Source organism: Leptonychotes weddellii, chromosome 6, assembly GCF_054177405.1.
Source record: "Leptonychotes weddellii isolate Sample4059 chromosome 6, ASM5417740v2, whole genome shotgun sequence".
Lineage (NCBI taxonomy): Eukaryota > Metazoa > Chordata > Mammalia > Carnivora > Phocidae > Leptonychotes > Leptonychotes weddellii.
This window is the reverse complement of record NC_138374.1, coordinates 104395498-104417920: the sequence shown is the minus strand read 5'-3', so window position 1 is coordinate 104417920 and position 22423 is coordinate 104395498. Positions and strand designations below refer to the sequence as shown.

At 46.1% G+C, this 22423-nt stretch overlaps 1 protein-coding gene across 1 annotated transcript in view; it reads right to left on the bottom strand.

The window, feature by feature from the left end:
• BATF3 (basic leucine zipper ATF-like transcription factor 3) overlaps positions 1–9783 on the bottom strand; it is an 11001-nt gene extending 1218 nt beyond the window's left edge. Inside the window, exons 1-2 of the mRNA XM_031037559.2 lie at positions 9567–9783; positions 6776–6880 (exon numbers count right to left, since the gene is read on the bottom strand). Coding sequence (XP_030893419.2) covers positions 6776–6880; positions 9567–9644 — 183 coding nt within the window. The 5' untranslated portion in view covers positions 9645–9783. The remainder of the gene's footprint in view (positions 1–6775; positions 6881–9566) is intronic.
• Positions 9784–22423: the final 12640 nt, after the last annotated feature.

The following is a 22423-nucleotide window of genomic DNA, read 5'->3' as shown; positions in this document are numbered from 1 at the left end:
GCTTGACCATGCAAAGGGAGATGTATGGAGGTGGCCTGCCCTGGGGCTGGACCCACACCTGCAGCCACCTCACCCTGGGGAGTCTCCCTGAGCTTGCAGAGAAGTGCAAGTTTTGTTCACCTCTGCTGCTTCTCTGTCTATATTTGGATGATGACTGATGTTCTGAAGATTAAGTGTGGGCTCTACATCCACTTCTCCTGACTTTCACTCTGTTCACTTGGGCATCTTCCAGCCTAGCAAAATCTTCCTGAATCTCAACGTGTCAGTTCACAGATCACGATACTACACAGCTGTAAGCTGTCCATTAACTTGATAAGTAGGTCTTCCTTTTCTTCCTCCAAGTCACTGACAATGGCAGAGCCCTAAGGCATGCCAATAGAGACCATCTCAAAGCTGACAATCTTATTTAAATCTTGCTGTAATTTTGTTTACTATGCATTTCCTGAGGTGGCAACCCAACCTTATTATTATCCAACACATCTTTTCTCTGACTAGTAAATTTTTTAAAATATCACTAAAAAAGTCAGTCTGATCTTTTTGCAGGCCTCTGAAGCACATGCAAATTCTCAACTCTGCCCCTTTGCTAATGCTATTCTCTTCCACTAGACTACCTTCCTCCTTTTCTGTGTGAGCCCAGCTCAAGCCCACCACCTCCAGGAAGGCTTCCCTGATCACAGCACCTAATGGAACCACATCCCTCATTATGTGTTCTATTCAATCTTGTATCCTATTCAATCTTACGTATACTAAATAAGATCGCTCCCCAAAGATCAGAAATGTATAGCACCTAGGAGCCTCTTCTACCCTCTCCTGTAGCCGTGCCTGATGGGGAACTGCCCAGTGACTCCTCTGCCTCCTTCTCTCACCCGCTTCCTTCCCTCCCCACCTCTAGGCACCAGAGGGGCTACACACAGAGGCCATCTGAGCCCTCCCCAAGCAGGCCCTCAGGGTGGTCTGGAATACTCTCCAAGGCAGCAAGCTGCACCCTCCTTCCCCCCCCCCCCCGCAGGCTGTCCCAGGTCACTGACTTCACTAGCGCATGGGCTCCATTCCGCCTTCAGCCCTCCTGCCAACCCCAACTCCTCACACTGTCCTCTGGCCTCTGACAGGCTCTGGTCCTGGAGCCCGAATTCCACCTACATCACAGCAACAAGCCCTCCGTGGGCCAGGGAGCGTGTGAATGGGAAGACAGGGACAGTCACCGCGGGAAGGCTGCCTGCAGCAGCGGGATGACAGGCTGCAGCTCTGTGGAGTGCATGTACACACACACACACGCATGCACACACACACGCACGCACACGCGCACACTCCACCCCGCATCTAGAAAGGCTCTTCACCTCCCAGTAAAATGGAGAATATATGTTCCAATGGTCCATCCCCGCGTCCTCTCAACCAATAGGTTTCAATGGGCTAACATTTTAACTAGATTCCAAAAAACAGGAAAGTCTCTTGCTGTGGCAGAATATTCTATTTCTATATTAGCTTGTTTGCCCTTCTATATTTATTGAATTTTGTGGCAGGATGCTGTGAGCTTCTGAGCTTTATCTCTGAAAGCCATGAGGGGCCACACTGCCTAACGTCTTCCTGAGGTACCACTGCTTCCCCCGAACCCCAGTCCAGCAGGCCCCTCGTCTGCCTTCTCTGTGGGGACTTTCTCTTCTGGGATTTGACTTTTACTCATAAACCTGCTAAGGGACTTTCATGGAGCTGAAGGAATAAAAAGGAGAGAAGAAGTCAAGATCTTCCAGTGAGGCCAGCTCAACAAAAATAAAAGGAGTAGCTGGGACAGGTGGAAAGGAGGTGAGAGGACGCGGGGATGAAAGGGGAAAGAATAAGACCCCCTTCACACCGAGAAGAAGGTACCTGGACTTGACATACGTGAAAAACATCCTACAGAGCACAGTGCCCCCCAAACAAGGAATTATCTGGCCCCAAATGTCAACAGTGCCAAAGTTAAGAAACCCTAGTCTGAGCATCTAAGAGAGGTTGACTGTGGAATGAGGGCCTGTCTGGGGGTATCCAGGGTCCAAGGATGAAAAACCGGCAAATGAGCTAATGTGGGTCCCCAGGACCAGAGATGATAGCGAAGGAAGAAAGGAAATGAGGGGGTGGAAAAGGCCATCAGGAGGGCACAGCCACACACAGACCCCATTTCACAAGCGAAGAAAGTGAAACTCTGAGAGGCGCAGTGACTTTTCCAAGATCGTGCAGGCTTGGAACCTGATTTCAAGGTCAACTGCAACCCTTGAGCAAGGAAGTAATTCTGCTTTCACTTGGCAGTGCCTGGCCCCAAATTTCCCCGAAGTGGTTACCAGCAGTAAAGGGCTGTAAGTGCTCAGGATTTTACAATAAAGCCTATTCCCAAGCCCTACTCTGATCTCCTTCCCAGCAGAAAAATTATGTCATCAGGACGGGCTGTACAAATTGGTGTCATCATCAGTTTCTGAACTAAGGGGGGATGACATGAAGCATTCTCTTAGAACATGCAACATCTGAAGAAGCCATGACAACACAGACCACAACCGAATTGCCCAAGAAATCTGTCAGTTGCTGACATTTGGGGTTCCTGAGGATGGCATCACTGCCTTCCTTTTCTGACTCAATGTTCTTTCTCAGTCTTACACCTTGGGCTGCCTGGCTCGAACCAGTCTGACCCACTTCTGAGACACCTTTCAGCCTGCTATAGAGAGCTGGACTATTCACGCGCGTCCCTATTTGTGGATGTGGACTCAGGCGTGTGCCTAATGTTCAGAGATGAATAGGGGCTGAAATCCCCATGAGAAGTGTAAGCGCCTCAACAGGATGATTTGAAAAGCCACAGTGAGCGCTGAGGTACAAAGACACACGTTAGGAACAGCTTCTCGGCACCACACTCGGGCTTCCAGCAACCACCTCTCTGAGGGGAAAACTCAGATTGAAGAGTGACCCCAGCCTCTCTCAGGCTCTCCGGGCCCTGCCCTCCAGGGAGGCCCCGCCCTGACGGACTGGCCCCGCCCGCCCCCCCCCCCCCCATGGAGAACTGGGAGCGGCTGGAGGTGGCCCAGAGGCTTTTAGGAGCTAACACTGGAGGTTTCTCAGGGTGCTGGAGGTAAGGGAGGCTCAAGGTGAGTGAATGAGGTGGGCAGGAGAGAAAGGTGGGAACTCTAAACAAGCTCTAAATAGTCCCCTTCGTGGTATGCAAGATAGGCAAATAAAGATCTTGAATTCTTTTGAGATATGCAGCAATGCTACGCCACAGGATGGGATAGAGAAAGGACTGAGTATAAGCCCTGCTCATGGGCTAAGCTCCAGGGAGTGGCGGTGGCCCTGGCTACGAGGTGGCAGCTTTCTGCACCCTTTAGAGTCTCTGAGAGAGCAGGCCTGATCCCAGGTTGGAGGAGTTTTCTGAGACTGTGTCTGGTCCTCGCTTGCCCCATCCTTGACGTGGCCTGGAGCCCAAGGGGGCCTGACGGGCTTTTCTGCCATGACCCTGAGCAGTGTGCTAGGGGCTCTGCCCTCAACTCACTCCTTGGAGCACAGTAAAACAATTCTTCACCACATTTTTACACCAGATACCCCACCCTCAATATGCAGATTTTTTTTCAAAGTTAAAAAAAAATACTCATTTTTTTACTATATTTACCTTTTTTCTTCCTATGTTGGCCCCGCAGAACATAGATCCCCATAACTGGGATGCCCTCCCTGGAAGGAGGTGAGGAATTAACAGCAGAGCTATTATTCGTGTGCTACCCTTCGGCCCAGAGATGACATTCCTGTTCTACCTTAGGATTGGGATGTGTTTCCATTTTCCTGAGCCAGCCACCTGCTTCCCCACCTCCCCTTGTCACCAATAACACTAGTATGTAGCTAGGGACAGTAAAGGTATGGGCTACAGCTTTGGGGTCTGTATATGGATGGAGCCACTGTCCTGGCCTCCTGAACACTGTGTTTCTCAACAAGACTGGCCTTGATGAGGTGATGTGCCAGTGGTGGGTAAACCTGATCTAGTCTTCTGGCTCCACAGAGTCAGAGAAGGGAGTGTTCTCCCTTGGAGGGACTGGGTTTCAGATCAATTAGTCCCATTTCCCAAAAGAGCACCTGGCATAATTGGTCATGTGACACAGTGTAGGGACAGCAGAAGAAGCTAGGAACCCTACAGAAGGGCCCCCCCACCATGGTTCTAAGAGGGATTGGGCAGGAGCAAATGTGGTACCACCCCTAACTTTCCCAGGCATCTGGCTCATTTGGGTATCAAATCCAACAATGACAGATACTGAGAGAAACCGTCTTCTTTGACACTGTAGTATTTATGTTACCTTCTGAGGTAGGCAGAATAAAGGCCTCCCAAATATGTCCCAAAGATGTCTACATCCAACCTCTGGAATCTGTGACTATGTTACCTTGTGTGGCAAAAAAGACCTTGCAGATGTGATTAAGAATCTGAACGTTGGGAAGATTATCCTGGATTATGCAGGTGGACCCAATGTAATCACAAGGGTCCTTAAGGAAAGAAGAAGTCAAGAGTCAGAGGAGATGTAACAACACAACAGTGTCAGAGTAACGCAGCATGAAAAAGACTTAACTAGCCAGTGCTGGCTTTGAAGATGGAAGGGGACCACAAGCCAGGGAACACAGAAGCCTCTAGAAGCCAGAAAAGGCAAGGAAATGGATTCTTCTCCGGGGCCTCTGGAAAGAATGCAGCCCTCTTGTTAATTTTAGCCCCATGAGACCCATTCCAGACACCTGACTTCCAAAATTGTAAGATAATAAATCTGTGTTGTTTTAAGCCTCCAAATTTGTCATAATTTATTACAGAGTCCATAGGAAAAGAATACACTTTCCTTGAAAACTCTTATGCTTCCAAAAGTAGGAATGAGATCTTACTCCTCTCTGTGACCCAGCAGCAAGGACTTGCCCATGGTGGTGCTAACAAATATTTGTGGAATGAATCTACTCGCCCTTGCTCCATGGAAGGTCTTGTCGATGTCATTTAGCCACCACCACGAACATAATCACTTGGGACTTACAACTGAGTGTCCCCTAGTGTTTTCTTATATTAATGCACCTGGCTTGGACGAGAAGCTTCTTGAGGGGAAGGGCCCTGGCTGCCCAGCTGGCACACGGGGTCTGAACGCAGGGCCATGCGCTAATTGAGCCGCAAGTGCCTTCTGGGGTTATCTGGTAACATGAGGCTAGAACCAGGACTGCTTCAGGAGCAAGGGGGAAGGAAGAAAGGAGGCAAAGGACATCCCACCTCTTCTTTGGAAAGTTTACAGGACCAATTCAGGCTGGGAAGGACCTTCTCTGATCCTCACCTGAGGATCCTATCTCTTTTTAGGGGCCAGCCTTCCTATTCCCAGGAAAGAGTCTGATATTTGTAATTTATGCCCACTGTGAATTTCTAACAGTGGGTCACCTCCCCCTGGAGTATATGCATCCTAAATCTGTTCTCAGTTCACTGTGAAAAGGTTTTCAGAGATCGTTTTTCCCCCTCATAGCACCTCGGCATCTGCTATGCCGTCAATGCCCCCAGACTCACCTTGCTAAGATAAGCTGTGACGAGAGCAGGCAGGGAAGGGCTAAATTAAAATCCTCAATTATTCACACCATCCCTGTCTAAAGGTGAGAGTTCAGAACCGTCACCAATTCTTTGGACAGACGCTTGGATGCCTTTGAGGCCAGTCCTGATAGGGCAATTCTCATGTCCTGGCTGTGAGATTACGTGGGATTATGCATAAGGGTAGAGGAAAATGGAAGAGTTCAGGATAAACCCCAGGTTCCTGATGTGGGTGATGAGAACGGTGGTTAGGTCCATTAACTCAACTTTAAGACAGTGAGGAGAGTCTCAGTGTAAACACACATATCACGGTCACGTTGCATCCAAGCAGCCTGCAGCAGACCCATCTGGACACATCTAAGCAGACACTGGAGATACAGGTTCGGGGGTCTGGAACTGAGGTCCTGCCTGGAGCAATCAACGTGGGGAGCTAATGCTGAGAGAACCGATTAACAGATCATATCTTCCAGGGTGGGAAGGAAAAAGGACAGGGTCTGAAAGCGTGGTCAACATCAACACTTAAGAGAACTGACAGGAAGAGAAGGTAGCAAAGAAACTGAGAAGAAAGGTGGTTAGGAGGGTCAAGTGGGAAATGCGGTCTCTTAGAAGCTAAAGACCTTGAAAGAAGGTCTCAGAGACGGGGTAGGGTCAACGGTGTCAATTGTTCCAGGAAGGTCACAGTTGATGAGTCTAGAAAGAAGCCCCTGGATCAGGCAGTGCCAAGGTACTAGGGGTCTCCTTGGTAGCAGCTTCTGTAGGAAGCTCTGTGTGTGTGCGCGCGCGCGCACGTGGGCGCCTGCGTAGGGTGGTGTGCGTGCGTGCGCGTGCGTGTGGGTGGGGAGGGGTGGCAGAAACGCTAGCACGGAGGACTGGGGAATAAATGGCACTGAGCTCATGGAGACAGAGGGTCTCTCTGGAAGGAGCAGGGAAGGGAGGAAGGAAAGAAAATAAATGGGACAGTAGCTTAAAAAGGAAAATGGGATCAAGAGGAGGTTTTGTTTCATTTTGTTTTGATTTATATTGAAAGGAACCTGAGAGTAAGGAACAACCAGCGGATGAGGGAGAAAGGTGTCAGTGAAGACTCAGAATACTGGGCTGGAAGGACGCAGTGAAATAAGACGTACGTGTCCAAACTGGTGGTGACCGGGACATGACCTTAGGGCCACCACCACAGTGTGAGGGCGGAGGCTGGCTCCTCTCCGTGGCCCTAATGTGGCTCTGTCCCAACCACAGGCTCACCTCGTGGAGTTTGTCAGCCTTCTGGGTCTGCTTCTTCCGACTTCTCTGAGCAGCAACTCGGTTTTTTTCTCTCCTTCGGACCTTCCGGTCATCATCCTCTGGGCTCTGGGGGGAAATGTCTGGTTAGGTGTGCTAACCTCTGGGGCGCCTTGCTTCACCCTCCTCTGTCCTGTCTCTTTCCCCAGCATCACTTCACCATTTTATTTGTAGTCCCGGCAGTGCTTGTTGCTACATGGGTGGGACAGCAGTAGCCCCTTGTTCAGCCATGTGCAGTGGCTGAGTTTAGCTGTTCATCCCCATGACCCCCCTGAGAAATGTGTGCTGTCACTGCCATTTAAAAGATGAGGATAAGAAACTCAGAGGGGGTAAGGAACTTGCTCCAGGTATCACAGCTAGTAAGTGGGTAAATGGGAAGTGGAACTCAGGTCTGTTGGACTCCAAACAAACGTTCATAAACCTCTACCCCACAGGGTGTGTGCCTGGAAGAGGTGCAGTGTGAACTTCCATCTGAGAACAGGGAAGGCAGAAGGCATGTGCTCTCTGGAACCTGCTGTATGCCAGGCCTTACACCACCACACACAAACAGGTACTTTTGATACTGAATGCAAATTTTACACTGGTAACTAATTGCAACCACACAACTCTACCAACACACCAAATGATCTTAAACACCACCTCGTTTGAACAATGCTTGATGGACATTTTGTTTCACAGGTCGGAGTGAATCAGAAAGCAAACTGATGATGTGTCTTGAAAGCTCTCAGCTCTATATGAGATTTAACCAAACCTGGTCGAATCCTTCAAGAGTTATCCTGAAACAGGCAGGCTAAAAAAAATGTACCTACCAAGGTAAAAACACTTCAGTTACAGAAAAAAACATGGAGAAGTAGAGAGTATTTGCTTTCCGGAACCCTCTGAGAAGGTACCAAAGGGGCGGGAAGGGGGTATACTACCTTTAAACAGTTTAAAAGCCAAGAGGTTAGTAGGATACAAACACAGGAAAGCTACTCAATTATTAACATTAATGGAAAGCAAATATTGATAATAAAAATAATGTGTAATTTCAGTTATTTTATCTGGTCTTGTATTCCAAATATGAGAGACACTTATCTTCTCCCCAAGTTCCAGTGGGTAAAGAATTTTCAGTATGTGGAAGAATATAAGCCTATAGAAGGAGACAGATGAATAACATATATATAAATAATATAACAAATTGATGTGGTCTGGAAGAAATGCTTAAGGGAACAGGCACAAGGTGTTAAAATGTAGTTTTTTAGAGGCAAAGAAGCCTTGGTTAACATAAACAGAACACCACAGGGGCAAAATGTGGTGTACAGGACAGAACTTTAGCTTTAGAAATACATAGCCCCTGTTTGTCTCTTACTGTCAATATAGCCTAGGGGAAATGGCTTAAATTCTCTGAATGTTCAATTTTCTCATTTATCGTTAAGTGTGAGTCATTCATTCTTTCAATAAGTATTAACTGAGTACTTGCCACGTCCCAGGCACTGTTTTAGGCACTGGAGATGCATGCCCTGAACAATTGATCCGTAATCACTGCAGAAATCATTCTAACAGCCTAATGCTTGGGACTAGCATATGATAAAATGAGATTTTATCCTAAAGCTCCCAGCACATGGTATACCCTTAGTAACCTCTGTGGAGGTTGCTATTTTTTGAGTCTCCCATAGTGCTTGTCACAAAATCATGCCTTTTTGTTCACAATCAAAAAGTCATAGAGCCCAAGGAAAAAACCTGCATCCTGCTTTCTGGGAGCAGACCCTGTAAACTGGATTTATCACCTATCACACCTGATAACCCAGCAGTAACATTTAATCAAAACAGAAAGAGGGAAGCAAAGTGTTAAGATAGTCATAAGTTATTAACTATATCTTAATTAGTCCTCATAAAAATCTCCAGAGGTTATTATTCATTTTACAGGTGGGGAAATTGAGGCTCAAAGTAGTTAAGCAAAATGCCCAAGGCCACTCAGCCTGTGTGGTAAAACCGAGGTCCAAACTCAGAAATGTGTGACTCTCTAGCGTCACCTGATGACACTACGTGCCAGGCATCGAATTGGGAAGGGGGGGTGCATAACGATGAAGACTGTACAGAGCAGCAGAGTGGGAAGTTCTCTGATGGCCATCCCCGCGGGCAACTTTATCTCAGTTTCCTGAGTACGCAGTTGTAAATGTTGCCGAGCACAGCATGGACGGCTGAATGCGGGCCGAGGGGTTTCCACCAGCAGCGGGGTTGGAGTCCTCCCACTGTGGGCCCCCACCCCGCACCCTTAGGCTGATGGGTCCCGAGTTCCCCATTCGGACGGTAGACGTTGGGAGTGCCTGGATACGAGCTGCTCCTTCGGGCCGAATTTCCCCTCTGCGCACGCTGGCGCCCGGGAAGGGTCACGCGTGCCGGCGGTAGGGTGGCAGCGGGCGCCAGCGCCAGGATGGCGACACCGGGACAGCGCGGATCCCACGTGCGGGGAAGCGTGGACGGTGCCTGGGCGTCTGCGCCCTCCGGTCTCTCCGCTTCCCGGGGCGCAGAAGCCGGGTCACCGTTCCGGACGCGGCGGGCACTGTGCGTGAGCTGGGGACCACCGGGCAGAGGCGCCCGCGGCGTCCCCGTACCCACCCCGCGCCCCCAGTCCTGCCGGTCTCTGGCTCCCGCAGCTCCCTTCACCCCAGCACTCAGAGTTCACCACCCCGGAGCCCCAGACCCACCTCCTCGTGCCCCTCGGCGCTCCCATACCCGCATGCCTGCGGGCCTCCCTGAGCCTCTAGGTCACTACCTGCGGCTGCGGCTGGTTCCCGGGCGCCGCGACGCTCCTCTGCAGGACGCTGCCGGCCGCCGGGAGCACTTGCGACATGCCGGGCGCTCCTCCGGCCCGGCCTGGCCCGCCCCGCCGCGCAGCCTCGCGGAGGAGCGGCCGCGCGGCCCGCCGCGCCCTGCACGCGGGGCACTGCCTTACCGGCACTCTCGGGTCACCCGCATCCTCGCGCCCCCGCACCTGCCGGCCACCGCCCTCCGCCCCGCCCCCTCGGGCTTCCCGCTCTCCCGGCGCGTGCGGCCGCCGCACTGCCCGGGTTTCCCCACCCCTCGCCCCGGCCCGCCGGCCTGCGCTTCCCCGAGTCTGCCCGCCCCTCCTTCTCTCACTCCCGCCCCGCTTCCTCCTCTCCCCGCCCTCTCGCCGCACCTCGGGGTCCCAAATCCCACCCCTGCCGCGGCTTTCCGCTGGGCCCCTGCGCTTCGTGGAAGTCACGTGGTGGCTCCGAAACCCGGGAGGGAACGCGAAGCCCCCCCAAGAGAGGTGACGCTGGGGCGGCTAGGGGTTCAAGGAGACGCAGCGCAGCCTTTGGGGTCCTTCGGCCGCTCTCGGGGAACTCAGGCTGAGAGACACAAGTGGGTGGCTTGGGCGGGGCGAGGGGGGTGTTGTTTCCCGGTCCCATTATGGCATCTTCCTGAGCACCCGCCTCGCCTCTCCCTAGCGCAGGAATCACACTTTCGCGGGACTTTCTTCGGGGCGATCGGTCACCCAGGCGCCACTCTTCACTCCTTCCTCGACCCGCGGCTCCCCCGCCCGCCAGCCGCAGTCCAGGGGCCGGAGGGCCAGCTTTGCCGGGTCCCGCTGCGCACCCTGAGAGCTGCGGCTCCCCAGGGCCTCTCTGCGGGGGACATGTGTCCTTCTTCCCACGGGCGCCGCAGGGCGGTGGGAGAGAGCGAGGCGGGGCGGCCCCGAGGGTGAATTCCCTCCGTGTGGGGTGGGGAGGAGGAGGTTGTCCTGAGAGCGAATCTGCCACGGTGGACGTCACTGTTGACAGGATCTGAACCTCAGATGCTTTTTCTTTTTCAAGATTAAAGTGACAAGATGCTCTGCGTGCCTTAATGCCAAACTGGGGACAGGGTAGAAGTATTGGAGCGTTCCCCTCCACCTGCCTGCCAGTGAAAAGATACAAAGTCAAGCAGTATCGTACTTGGTCCCAGCAAAGAAAAAACGAGCGGTTTCGGGTTTGTGGTCGCATACTTACTGCGAGCCCCGAAAGAAAGATAACCGCGAACCTAGATGGGCGGGTGGGAACCAGCACCAGGAGGTCAGACTTGCCTTCCGACTGTGGTCGCTTAAGTCTTGAGGCTCGTGGGCAGTGGCAGGGGATGGGGGGCGGGCACTTTGAGCTCTCAGTCCAGGGCACATGGCTCTCCGCCAGGATTTAAGACCCTGGCAACAGCTTTGAGACGCAGCTTGAGTGAACTTGATTGCCTGGCATGGGGGCAGGAAAATAAGTGGACGATCTTGTCTGTGGGATCAGGGGCTTCGACCGACCGAACAGAGGGCTGAGGTGCCAGGCAGCGGGGAGGACTGAGGGTGGGAGCACCTCTTTCTAGGGACAGTGCCATACCCCTATACCATCAGGGCTACACAGCCGAGCCATCTCTACATTAGGTTATCCGCCTAGATTTATCTTCTCATCTCTCGTTTATCCTTGTCATCATGCTACCTCACTCATGGTTGCCCCGGAGCTATTACTTTTGCAAACCATACAGGTACACGGTGTTCCTAGTACAGCGCTACACGCACACACACACACACACACACACACGTGCGCAGTAAATTCATTGCAGTAGGTCGACTGAGAGCCCTCAATTCCTGGAAACATAAGGACTCTAGCAAGATAGGAAAACCTCTGGGTCAAGTGGTCTTGAATTTTCAGAAGTGCTTTCATTCTCCAGTGCTGGTTAGGAAGGGAAAGGGTAAGGTGAAAGCACAGCGGACATTTAGGTGCAGTCCCATCGTGCATTCTGCGTATCGCCACTCTGCTGTTCCCACGGAGCCATACCACCCCCTAAGTCCTCTGGGGCTGTACCTTCTACTTCGCTCCCCACAGAGCCTGGATCCAAGTCCCAGCACACGAGAACTCTTCATATAGCCATAGGCCTACTCTCTTACCTCATTCACGGGTCTCTTAAAATATAAAGGAGGAGTCTTGGTTAACTAGCAAGCATTTAAGGAACAGGTCAATTGACCTACCTATTACACATCAAAATGAATGGATTAAATAATTAGATACAGAAAATAAAATCAAGGAAATAAAACAGAATTAAATTCTTTATTAAAGCCCTGGGATTAAGACATCATAGAGTTTTCTAAGACAACATGTGACAGGAGATATCATATTGGAAAGATCTGAACTGTACAAGAATGTTCAAGTCCTGGGGCGCCTGGGTGGCTCAGTTGTTAAGCGTCTGCCTTTGGCTCAGGTCATGATCCCAGGGTCCTGGGATCAAGCCCCTCATTGGGCTCTCTGCTCAGCGGGAAGCCTGCTTCTCCCTCTCCCACTCCCCCTGCTTGTGTTCCCTCTCTCACTGTGTTTCTCTCTGTCAAATAAATAAATAAAATCTTTAAAAAAAAAAAAAGACTGTTAATGTGCTTTAGATGAGAGCATGCCCAGAAATGACAAAGAGATGGGGAAAAAATATTCACAATAGCTATGATAAAGGGTTAAAATCTCTGCTATATATAGAGCCCATGAAAAGGAATAAGAACAATATTGAGACAGCCTCTCAAAAGTAAACTGCACAAGGGACATGAACTGTTATTTCCCAACAGAGGAAATAATCAAGGAAAATAGATATAGGAAAAAATATATATTAGCATGAGAAACATTTAAAAATATTAAGTTAGCAAAATAAAAAGTATCAAATGTTGGTGAGAGTGTGGTGAAATTGCTGCTTTCATATTTCATTGGCATTGTTGTAAATTGGTACAAACTTATTGGAAAGCAAATTTATTGTCATTTTTAAGAACCATGAAATAATCATTGCTTTTGACTTCATTTTCCTTAGAAAAGTTCTAGAAAATCATCATAGGAAGATCACTGTAAATACTAAAGAGAAAAATACTATATGCACTGAAAGCTCATATTTTTAAGAGTAAAAAATTATAAGCAACATAAATGTCCAATTATAGGGGAATGGCTGACTAAAATATGTTTTAGTCATGAAGTAGAACAGTATGCATCTTTAAAATTACAAGCATGCAGACAGATTTGCCACATGGAAGATTTATTGGATATAAGATAAAAGTGAGAAAAAAAATTGGGTTACAAAAAGTGCAAGTATAACACGTACAAAAAATGTGTAACACTACTATACTATATGCTTAAAAAATGGTTAATATGGTAAATGTTATGCTGTGTTTTTTTTTTTTACAATGACAAAGTATATGCATATAAGAAAAAATTGGAAGAGAATAGAACAAAGTGGTAGCTTTTCTGCTGTGGTGGTGGAATTATAAGTAATTTTCCTTTTCCTTTTTTTTTTTAACTTTTTGGAGAACATTTTATTATGTTCACATCTTAAAACATTTTATATTTACAAGCACTAACTATTGCTTTCCCTGATACTAAGCTCATTTGTCACACCAGAATGCCAACACCTCTTTGACCAAGTGGGATGCTCTACTGACAGCCTATTTTCTTGCTTTTCTGTAATATTTTCTGGTTCATTTTATTCTAGGTCAGAAGGAGAAAAAACAATGAAAATGAAGGAAAGATAAACAAGAACAGACATTTCAAATGTCTCCTTTTCTTCTTCTGCCTTTCCTTTTTATCCGTAGTTTTTCCTTTGAACTGGGGGAGAGAAATTACAAGGTTTGGCAATTTCCTATTACTACCACAATCCTGGATTACATCTATAGGGACAGGAGGTGGTGGTGCAGGAGATTTATAGCTCAGTGATGAAATCCTCTGGGGATTCACTTCATAAGATAATAGTTCTTTATAAAAGCAAGTTGCTCACATGCTAGGAAACCCTGTCACTACTCACTCTCTTTTAGGGAAACTGGCTTTCCAGTAACTATATTTTCCCTGCTCTTTCTCAGAAGGTGATCCTGTGGGCTTCTGGTGGGGCTAGAGAAAGGAAAGTTTAAGGCAGAGACCCCTGTGCTTACCAGAAATCAGTCATTGTGTCAGGCAATGGACAAAGCCAAGATCCACACCTCAGGGAGCTCACGTTCTAGAGGAGGGAGATAAACAATAAACAAAATGTAGTATTTAGCGGGGGGAAATGTAGTATTTAGATGGTGGTATGATTTATGGAGAAATATAAAGGAGGGATGAGAAATAGGGAATAGTGAAGGCAGACCAAGCAAGGTTCTCCTGAAGGAGGTGAGAGAGGGGGCCATGTGCATATCTGGGTAGGGGTGATCCAGGCTGCATGAACAGCAAATGCCAGAGCCCCTAGGAAGCATGCCTGACCATTCCAGAAACTTTAGGATACTGGAGTATAGTAAGGAAGGGCCGCATACCAAGAGGTGAGGTCAGAAAGGCAACGGGGCAGGCTTTTACTCGAAGCGAGATGAGAAAATATTGGACCTTTGAACAGAGTGTGACATGATCTAACCTTGTATAGGATCCCTTTGGGCTAGGTGTTTAAAACAGCCCAACAGGGGTAAGGAAGAAACAAGAGGTGATGGCAATAATCCAGGAAAGTGGGGATGAGGGCTTGGAAGATACTGAGAGCAATGGGGGCCAAGACACATGTGCCAGGAAGTCAGTGTGCATAGGCTTACGGTTCTTCACTTAGGCAGGCCCCTTTCAAGACCCAGAGGGGGCCTAGCAATGTGTTCATATGGTGATAGGCTGTAATAAATTTGCAAAAGTGGGATATTTTAACTACAAATGGTTAAGACCACTGTCTCTTTTCACCCCAGCCTCCCTTCACGTCTGGTGGTGTTGAACTGGCTATGGGCATCTGGGGGACTTTGCCAAGGAAGGCTCATCAGAGTTGTACTTCTGTATTGGGATATATGTATGTGGTTTGCAGTCCCTTCTGTCTAGAGTCATATTATTGCAAGCTGTTGGCTGCCAGGAATATCCCTACTGCCCACCATACTAACTCACCTGAGAAGGTTCTCTGTACTGAGAAATGAACATTTTCACACAGCATCAAACCAATGTGGATGGTGGAGAAACGTTTGAAATGTATGGCCCCAGAAGCAAATCTATGAAAATTCTCCAGATCATCACACATGCAAAATTGTAAGCAGGGGATTGAGTTCTTGTGTTTGTCTAGTCAAAACAGCATCCTCTCCTGCCAGGAATGAAATCAACAATACAACTTATATAATTATAAATATACCTTAAGGAGTGTTTACTTTGCTAGGTGCCATATTTTATAAAGCTTGATTATAACATTTTAATTGTTGTTTGGAAATGTGTTCTGGAATATTTTCAATAAAAGTTAGAAAATACAGACTCCTGATTTGTTCATATACGAACGGCACCATCCTTTATCATTTCTAAACTTATTTATGTATTAAAGAACTGAGAGAAAAAATATATAAAATTAGTGAAATGTAAAAAAGGGTTGAAGATAAGCAATTAAAATCAATGGAAAATTTTCTGACATGAAAAAGCAATCTGTAAAAACAAATTTCAGATTATACTATAAGCAAAGACATCAGAAGAAAGCAATGAACAGGCTCTTGTATGGTCTGATGATGCAGTAATGAAGTAGAGTGGACCATATGCACAATGGAAAAACATTTACCATTTTTGCTGCTCTTGTGTTGAAACACTGACATTGATGAGGATAATGTGCCACTACAGTGAGGACTTCAGTGATGATTGCTTGATGGGTGTCACCAGTTCTAAGAACATTTAGGATGAATCCGTGGAAAACAAAAGGAAATGCCCTGAAATATTACAACTCACACATTAAAAAACTTAGAGGTTTTTCCAAATGTGACAATTCTAAAAAATGACATTACTAATAATGTGTTGTGAAGGAAGTTATCTGAATATTTTTAAGTCAAATTTTCAGCCACATGGAAAGACTGGGTTATCTTTCTACTCCAATTATAGAAACACTACATTACAGAAGCCTTGTCTTTTGAAGAAGAGAACAAAGAGTATGCAGCTTACAATTGTAAGAAAAAAAGTATTATAGAGGTATGTCAGGGAGGTAATTAAAAATAAGGTATTTTTCTGCTGTTTTTGGTATTTGTCAGCTTTTTTAATTTGTAATTTATTGTACATTTTTTTAGATTGAGAAAATTCCTTTCCTGATGTCAGCCCTGTTGTGTGATAGCCAATGACATTGTAGTAAAGGTAAGCAGGTAGCTGGCTAAGCGTCAGCTAGCTGACTTTATAACCTTTGATATTTTTATGATTCTTGGTCATACATGATAATAAAATCTAGAGTTGACTGGAAAGCATACAAAAGAGAAAGACGTCCCATTATCCATGCACCCACCCATACAGAGATGACTCTGTTAATATTTTAGCATATTGTGATAGTCAATTTTATGTGTCAACTTTACTGGGCAAAGGGACACCCAGATAACTGGTGAAACATTATTTCCGGGTGTTTCTGGAAGAGATTAGCATTTGATTCAGTAGACTGAGTGAAGAAGATCCTGCTTCACCAATATGGAGATTGTCCAATCCATTGAGGACCCAAATGGAACAGAAGGGTGAATTCCCTCTCTCTTTTTGAGCTGGGACATCCATCCATCTTCTCCTGCCATTGGACTTCAGAGCTCCTGAGCTCTTCAATTTTGGTCCTTCCGACTCTGGGACTACTTACACCAGCAGCTCCCCACACCACCCCCAACCCCTGGTTCTTAGGCCTTTGGACTCTGACTTAATTATACAACCAGCTTTCCTGATTCTCCAGCTCGAAGATGGCAGATTATGGGACTTCTCAGACTCCATAGCCATCGGAACCAATTCCTATAATAAATCCCCTCTTTTGTATCTCTCTCTATATATCCTATTGGTTCTGTTTCTCTGGAGAGCACTGACTAATACACATATATTACTTTCCCACATTTTTTAATGTAAGGATGTACACATATATGTGTTTACATGCATAAAACCATACTCCAACTTGCTTTTTCCCTTGAGATCATAAACCTCTCTCCATGACAATAAATATGCATCTACATCATCATTTTAAACAGGCATAACCTCCCACTATAGAACTTTACCACAGTTAATCTACATATCTATTACTTTACTCTGTTGTTTTCAGTTTTTTCTTATATGTAAACAACGTTGTTACAAGTATCATTGTCTTAGTCAGCCCGGGTTGCCATAACAAAATACCACAGACTGGGTGATTGAAACAACAGAAATGTATGTCTCACAGTTCTAGAGGCTGGAAAGTCCAAGAACAGGTGCTAATCAGTTGAGTTTCTGGTGACTCTCTTCCTGGCTTGTAGATGGCTGCTTTCTCACTGTATCCTCCCACAGTGGGGAGAGAGAAAGAGAGATGTCTCTCTCCTCTTCTTAGAAGGCCATGGTCTTATTAGATGGGTGCCCCACCCTTATGACCTCATTTAACCTTAACTACCCTCTTAAAGACCTAATCTCCAGCTATAGTCACATTTGGGACTAAGGCTTCAACATATGCATTTGGGGAGGGACACAATGCAGTCCATAGCAATCATTGTACTCACATAGTTTCACACCTCTCTGATTATGGCCTTCGGTTTAATTCCTAGGAATGGAATTGCTAATCAAAAGGAATATACCTACTTTCAAGGTATTCGACCTACATTGCAAAATGGCCTTACAGTTAATAGTCCTTCCAGCAGTGTATGAAAATCCTACTAGCTAATTAGGGAACATTTTTAGGTGAGCTACTGTTCAGGGTCAGAAGGATTGAACTTGTTTCTCGGGTCACTTGTTGGACTCCTGGTAAAGAAGAAAAAGAAAAACAGGAACAGATAAATATAAGATGAGGACCTGCCCCAAAGAACCTGTCAAGGGTTGTTTTTAGCAACTTCCCTTCCATGGCCCCTTCTAGAAACATCCACTCCCTGAAACTGTCTCCCTGGTGCCTAGGATTCCCCAAGAGGCATGCAGCCCAAGGCGAAGCTCTGGACTCTGCAGCCCAGTCAGAAACACATCACGGCATTTCTTCCAGCCAAACTTCCCACCCCTCAGGCTTTTCTCTCCCTCACTTCTCAGAGAGGAAAGACAAAGACAGCAAGTCAAACCTGGGTGTTCATAGTATCTCTACTGAAGGTATTTGCATTTCAAAAGGAAAAAGTATTGATGATGCATTCACACAAAGGACAAATATCAAATAGTAGAATTGTAGGCTCCCTGACTCTACCAGTGGGAAGATATTTGGAGAATGTGATTTAATCACACTGTGTTAGGCTACTACCCTCTTACTCCTATGTATAGAACTGGCACTGAAAAAGGACTGACTCTTGATTTCAGCTCAGGTTATGATCTCAGGGTTGTGAGATCGAGCCCATGTCGGGCTCCATTGCTTAAGATTCTCTCTCTCTCTTCCTCTGTCCCTCCCCCCTCTAAAAAAAAGCTTATGTATATGTAATTGTGTCAGCTGCATCATCAGGTATGACCTGAACAGTGAGGACTCCCTTTTTTTTTTTCAAGATTTTATTTATTTACTTGAGAAAGAGAGAGAGTGAGAGAGAGGGAGCATGAAAAGGGGCAGAAGGAGAGGGAGAAGCAGACTCCCCATTGAGCAGGGAGCCCGACGTGGGGCTCAATCCCAGGATCCTGAGATCATGACCCCAGCTGAAGGCAGACACTTAACTGACTGAGCCGCCCAGGAGCCCCAAGGACTTCCTTTTTGACTAGGCATCCATGAGCACCAAATCTTCCATTGTTATATAGCTAATAATTGGAAGGCTTGGCCAACAACTGGTTTTGACTGAGTATATTTCAAACCTCCACTGCCTGCTTACTTTTGGTGCCAATACCATAGGATACATTCATATCACAATAACCTCTGCCCTGCACCTTCACATGGCAGGTGAGTTGGCACAGTGGGTGTTAAGAGTATCCTGGAAGCCATTCCTACACCAGTCTCCCAAACTAAATGTATACCAACCCAAATCCCCTTCGCTGTCTCTCAACAATGTACATGGTCATCCCAGTGCCACCTGACAGGAAAGAAAATATGCCAGAGAGAAAGTTGGAGTGAAAAGAAACCACAGTTTTAATTAACCGCAGTTAAAATATCTTTCTTTTGCTAATTTTATGAAAATATATAACTGAGTGAACATAGTGCTATGATCCCTTCTCGGGCCTTGGAAAGATCTACGTGATGGGCTCGCACTTCACTGGCTCCAGAGTAAATCCATCTCTGCTTCTATCTCCAAACTTCTCTGGAATTCCTCCCTCCTTTCATTCCCCCCTCCCCCCACATCCTCTTTTGCCTGGACCATAGAACAGCCCTATAATAGACCTTCCTTCTCCTGCTCTCCTGAGCCTCCCGCCCATCTAAAAATGCAAGTTTGCCACATGACTCTCGTATTTAAAACCTTTCCTTGTTACCAGGTGTCCTTTGTCACCAGGATGAAGGACTACTCTTCTTGGCTTCCGTGGCTCCCTCCACCTCTCCAACCTTCTCTTGCTTCTTGGGCCATATCATCCTTTATGCTCATGTAGTAGGACTGCTGGGGATCCTCCAGACCATGCCGAGTGTTCTCCACTCTCTGTGGCTTTTGTCTTTCTGTTTCCATCTTCTTTTTTCCAAACATATCCCCTTCCCACCCCTAACTCAGTTGGCATGATGAACATCTACTCCTCTTTCATGGTGTAGCTTAAGCATCTCTCCCTCCATAAAGACTTTCCTTGATGATCAGAATTAGCAACATATCTTTTTACTCCACTACTTTATGAAGTTCAAATTTTAAATTTACGTAACAAATACATGAATACACTCTCACTGTAAAAAGGGGAGACTCAACCATAATGGGTAAATTGAATGTTCACCACCGCCAATGCCAGTCATTAGTTGGGTGTGTGTCTTTCCAGCTTTTATATGTATTAATGCCCCATTCCTCATTTATACATCTTTCTTCCCCTACTAGATTAGAAAACCCAGGAGGGCAAAGGCAATGTCTTATTCATCACTCTATCCTGACTCTCCAGCCCAGTGCTTGGATGTAGGAATAGCCAGCACTAGAAATGAAAGCACTGAAGCAGAGAGCTTAAGGAACTTGCCCAGAAAAGTGGTAGAGTTGGTATTCAAACTCAACTAAAACATGTACTCACTAAAGGTTTAATTGATTAATATATAATGAAAACCCACATTGGGACAAGTAGCATTTGGATTAGAAGAGTTGCCCCCAGAGAAGGTCCAGCACATACCATCAAAGCAGATGTGAGTGTGCTTAATGACCACCATAAGCACCATGGTAGCATATTTCACAAAAAATTAAATGATTGCTTTTTTTTTCCCCTCCAATTTTGTTTCCTATGGAAAGACATCTAGTAAAAGTTTTCACTAGTTATACAATGCTAGTATCTAGCGCAGCCCTAAGTTATAGCATACCATGAGAATTATAACAGTTTAGTATCTGAAGAGGTTGCTCATTATTCTCTTTAAAACAATGAGTAAGACATTTGTGACTCGCTTTTTAAAATAATTTAACTCACTTCCTATACAACCTACCACTATCTACAACTAATTTGTAATTTCCTTGGGGGCAGCTCTTTCTTATTTTGTCTAACACAGAGCTAGGTTCAGAGCACTAGTCATACATCTGCTGAATGAATAAGCTATGAATGACTTCCACTGACAATGCAGTAGATTTCACTAGATGGAGAACAATAGCTTTGATAGTCCCCGAGACATTCAAGATGAAATCTTTTTTCTCTCTTAACAATCACCCATGCTCTTGGCTTGTTTACAGCTGAAAGAGCCTTAGGTTTCTGTAAGAAAGCAGCCCAAAGTCTGCTTCTCAAAAGAAGCTGGGCTAGTTCCCTTCTAGACGTCAGGTACACAAAATTGGATTAACCTTTATTCTTGGTCCCTTCTACTCTGTCATCATTGGTTCATCAGTGGATTTCTTTTAATTGTTTATTACTTTTTAAAATTTATTAATAACATAACAAGCATCTCTAAATCCACCACCTGGGGTGCCTAGGTGGCTCGGTTAGTTAAGCGTCTGACTTGGGCTCAGGTCATGATCTGAGTCCTGGGATTGAGCCGCGCATGGGGCTCCACGCTCAGTGGGGTGTCTGCTTGTCCCTCTCCCTGTGCTCCTCCCCCACCCCACACTCATGCATGCGCTCTCTCTCTCTCAAATAAATAAATAAAATCTTAAAAAAAAAATCCACCACCTAATCCAAGAATCAGTACACTGACAATCTCTCTCATTCACTTTTATGTTCCTCCCTATTCCATCCCTTTCCCCCTTCACTATCCTAAATTTTGTGTTTACCATTTTGTTGTTGTTGTTGTTGTTTTTACCTAAATTTTTTATTTGGAGATATTTTAGATTTGCTTGCAATGAGATCCCATGTGCCCTTTACCCAGTTTCCCCCAGTGGTAAAATCTTACAAAACTGTGGTACAGTATCACAACAGAGACTAGCATTGATACAGTCAAGATATAGAACATTTCCATCACCACAAAGATCATGAGTGTTGGCAATACCTGCCATAGTCACAACCACTGCTATCTCATACTTGGTCCACCCCATCCTTAATCCCTGGCAACCACCGATCTGTTCTGCATTTCTATAATTTTGTCATTTCAAGAGTGTTGTATAAATGTAGTCATACAATATATAATCTTTTGAGATTGACTTTTCTTCATTCAGCATGATTTTCTGGAGATTCATTCAGGCTGTTGCCTGTATCAGTAGTTCGTTTTTGTTGTTGCTATTGGTGAGTAGTATTCTATGGTATGGATGTACCACAGTTCATTTAACCATTCACCCACTGAAGGGCATCTGAGTTGCTTCCAGTTCTTAGCTATTATGAATAAAGCTGTTGTAAGCGTTTGCGTATAAGAATTTGTGTGAACGGGGTGCCTGGGTGGCTCAGTTGGTTAAGCGACGGCCTTCGGCTCAGGTCAAGATCCTGGAGTCCCGGGATCGAGTCCCGCATCGGGCTCCCTGCTCGGCGGGGAGTCTGCTTCTCCCTCTGACCCTCCTCCCTCTCACGCTCTCTGTCTCTCATTGTCTCTCTCTCAAATAAATAAATAAAATCTAAAAAAAAAAAAGAATTTGTGTGAACGTAAGCCTTCATTTCTCTGGGAAAATGCCAAAGCATGCAATTGCTGAGTCACAGAGTAGTTGAATGTTTAGTTTTTCAGGAAACTGTCAAAGTGCTTTCCAGAGAGGCTGAATCATTTTAAATTCCCACCAACAATGTATGAATATCATTTTCAGCATGCTCTCCAGCATTTCATGTTGTCACTATTTTTTATTTTAGCCATTTTGATAGATGAGTAATAATAGTTCATTGTGGCTTAAATACGCATTTCCCTAATGGTGAATGATGTTGAATATCTTTTCATGTGTTCGCCATCTGTATATGCTCTTCAGTAAAATGTCTCTTTATGTCTTTTGTCCATATTATAATTGGGGTGTTGTTCTTGTTTTGCTGTTAAGTTGTGGTCTTTATATATTCTTTTTCTTTTTTTTAAGATTTTATTTATTTGACAGAGAGAGACACAGCGAGAGAGGGAACACAAGCAGGGGGAGTGGGAGAGGGAGAAGCAGGTTTCCCACTGAGCAGGGAGCCCGATGCGGGGCTCCCAGGACCTGAGCCGAAGGCAGATGCTTAACGACTGAGCCACCCAGGTGCCACAAGGTCTTTATATATTCTTGATACTAGTCTCTTGTCAGATGTATGGTTTGAAAATATTTTC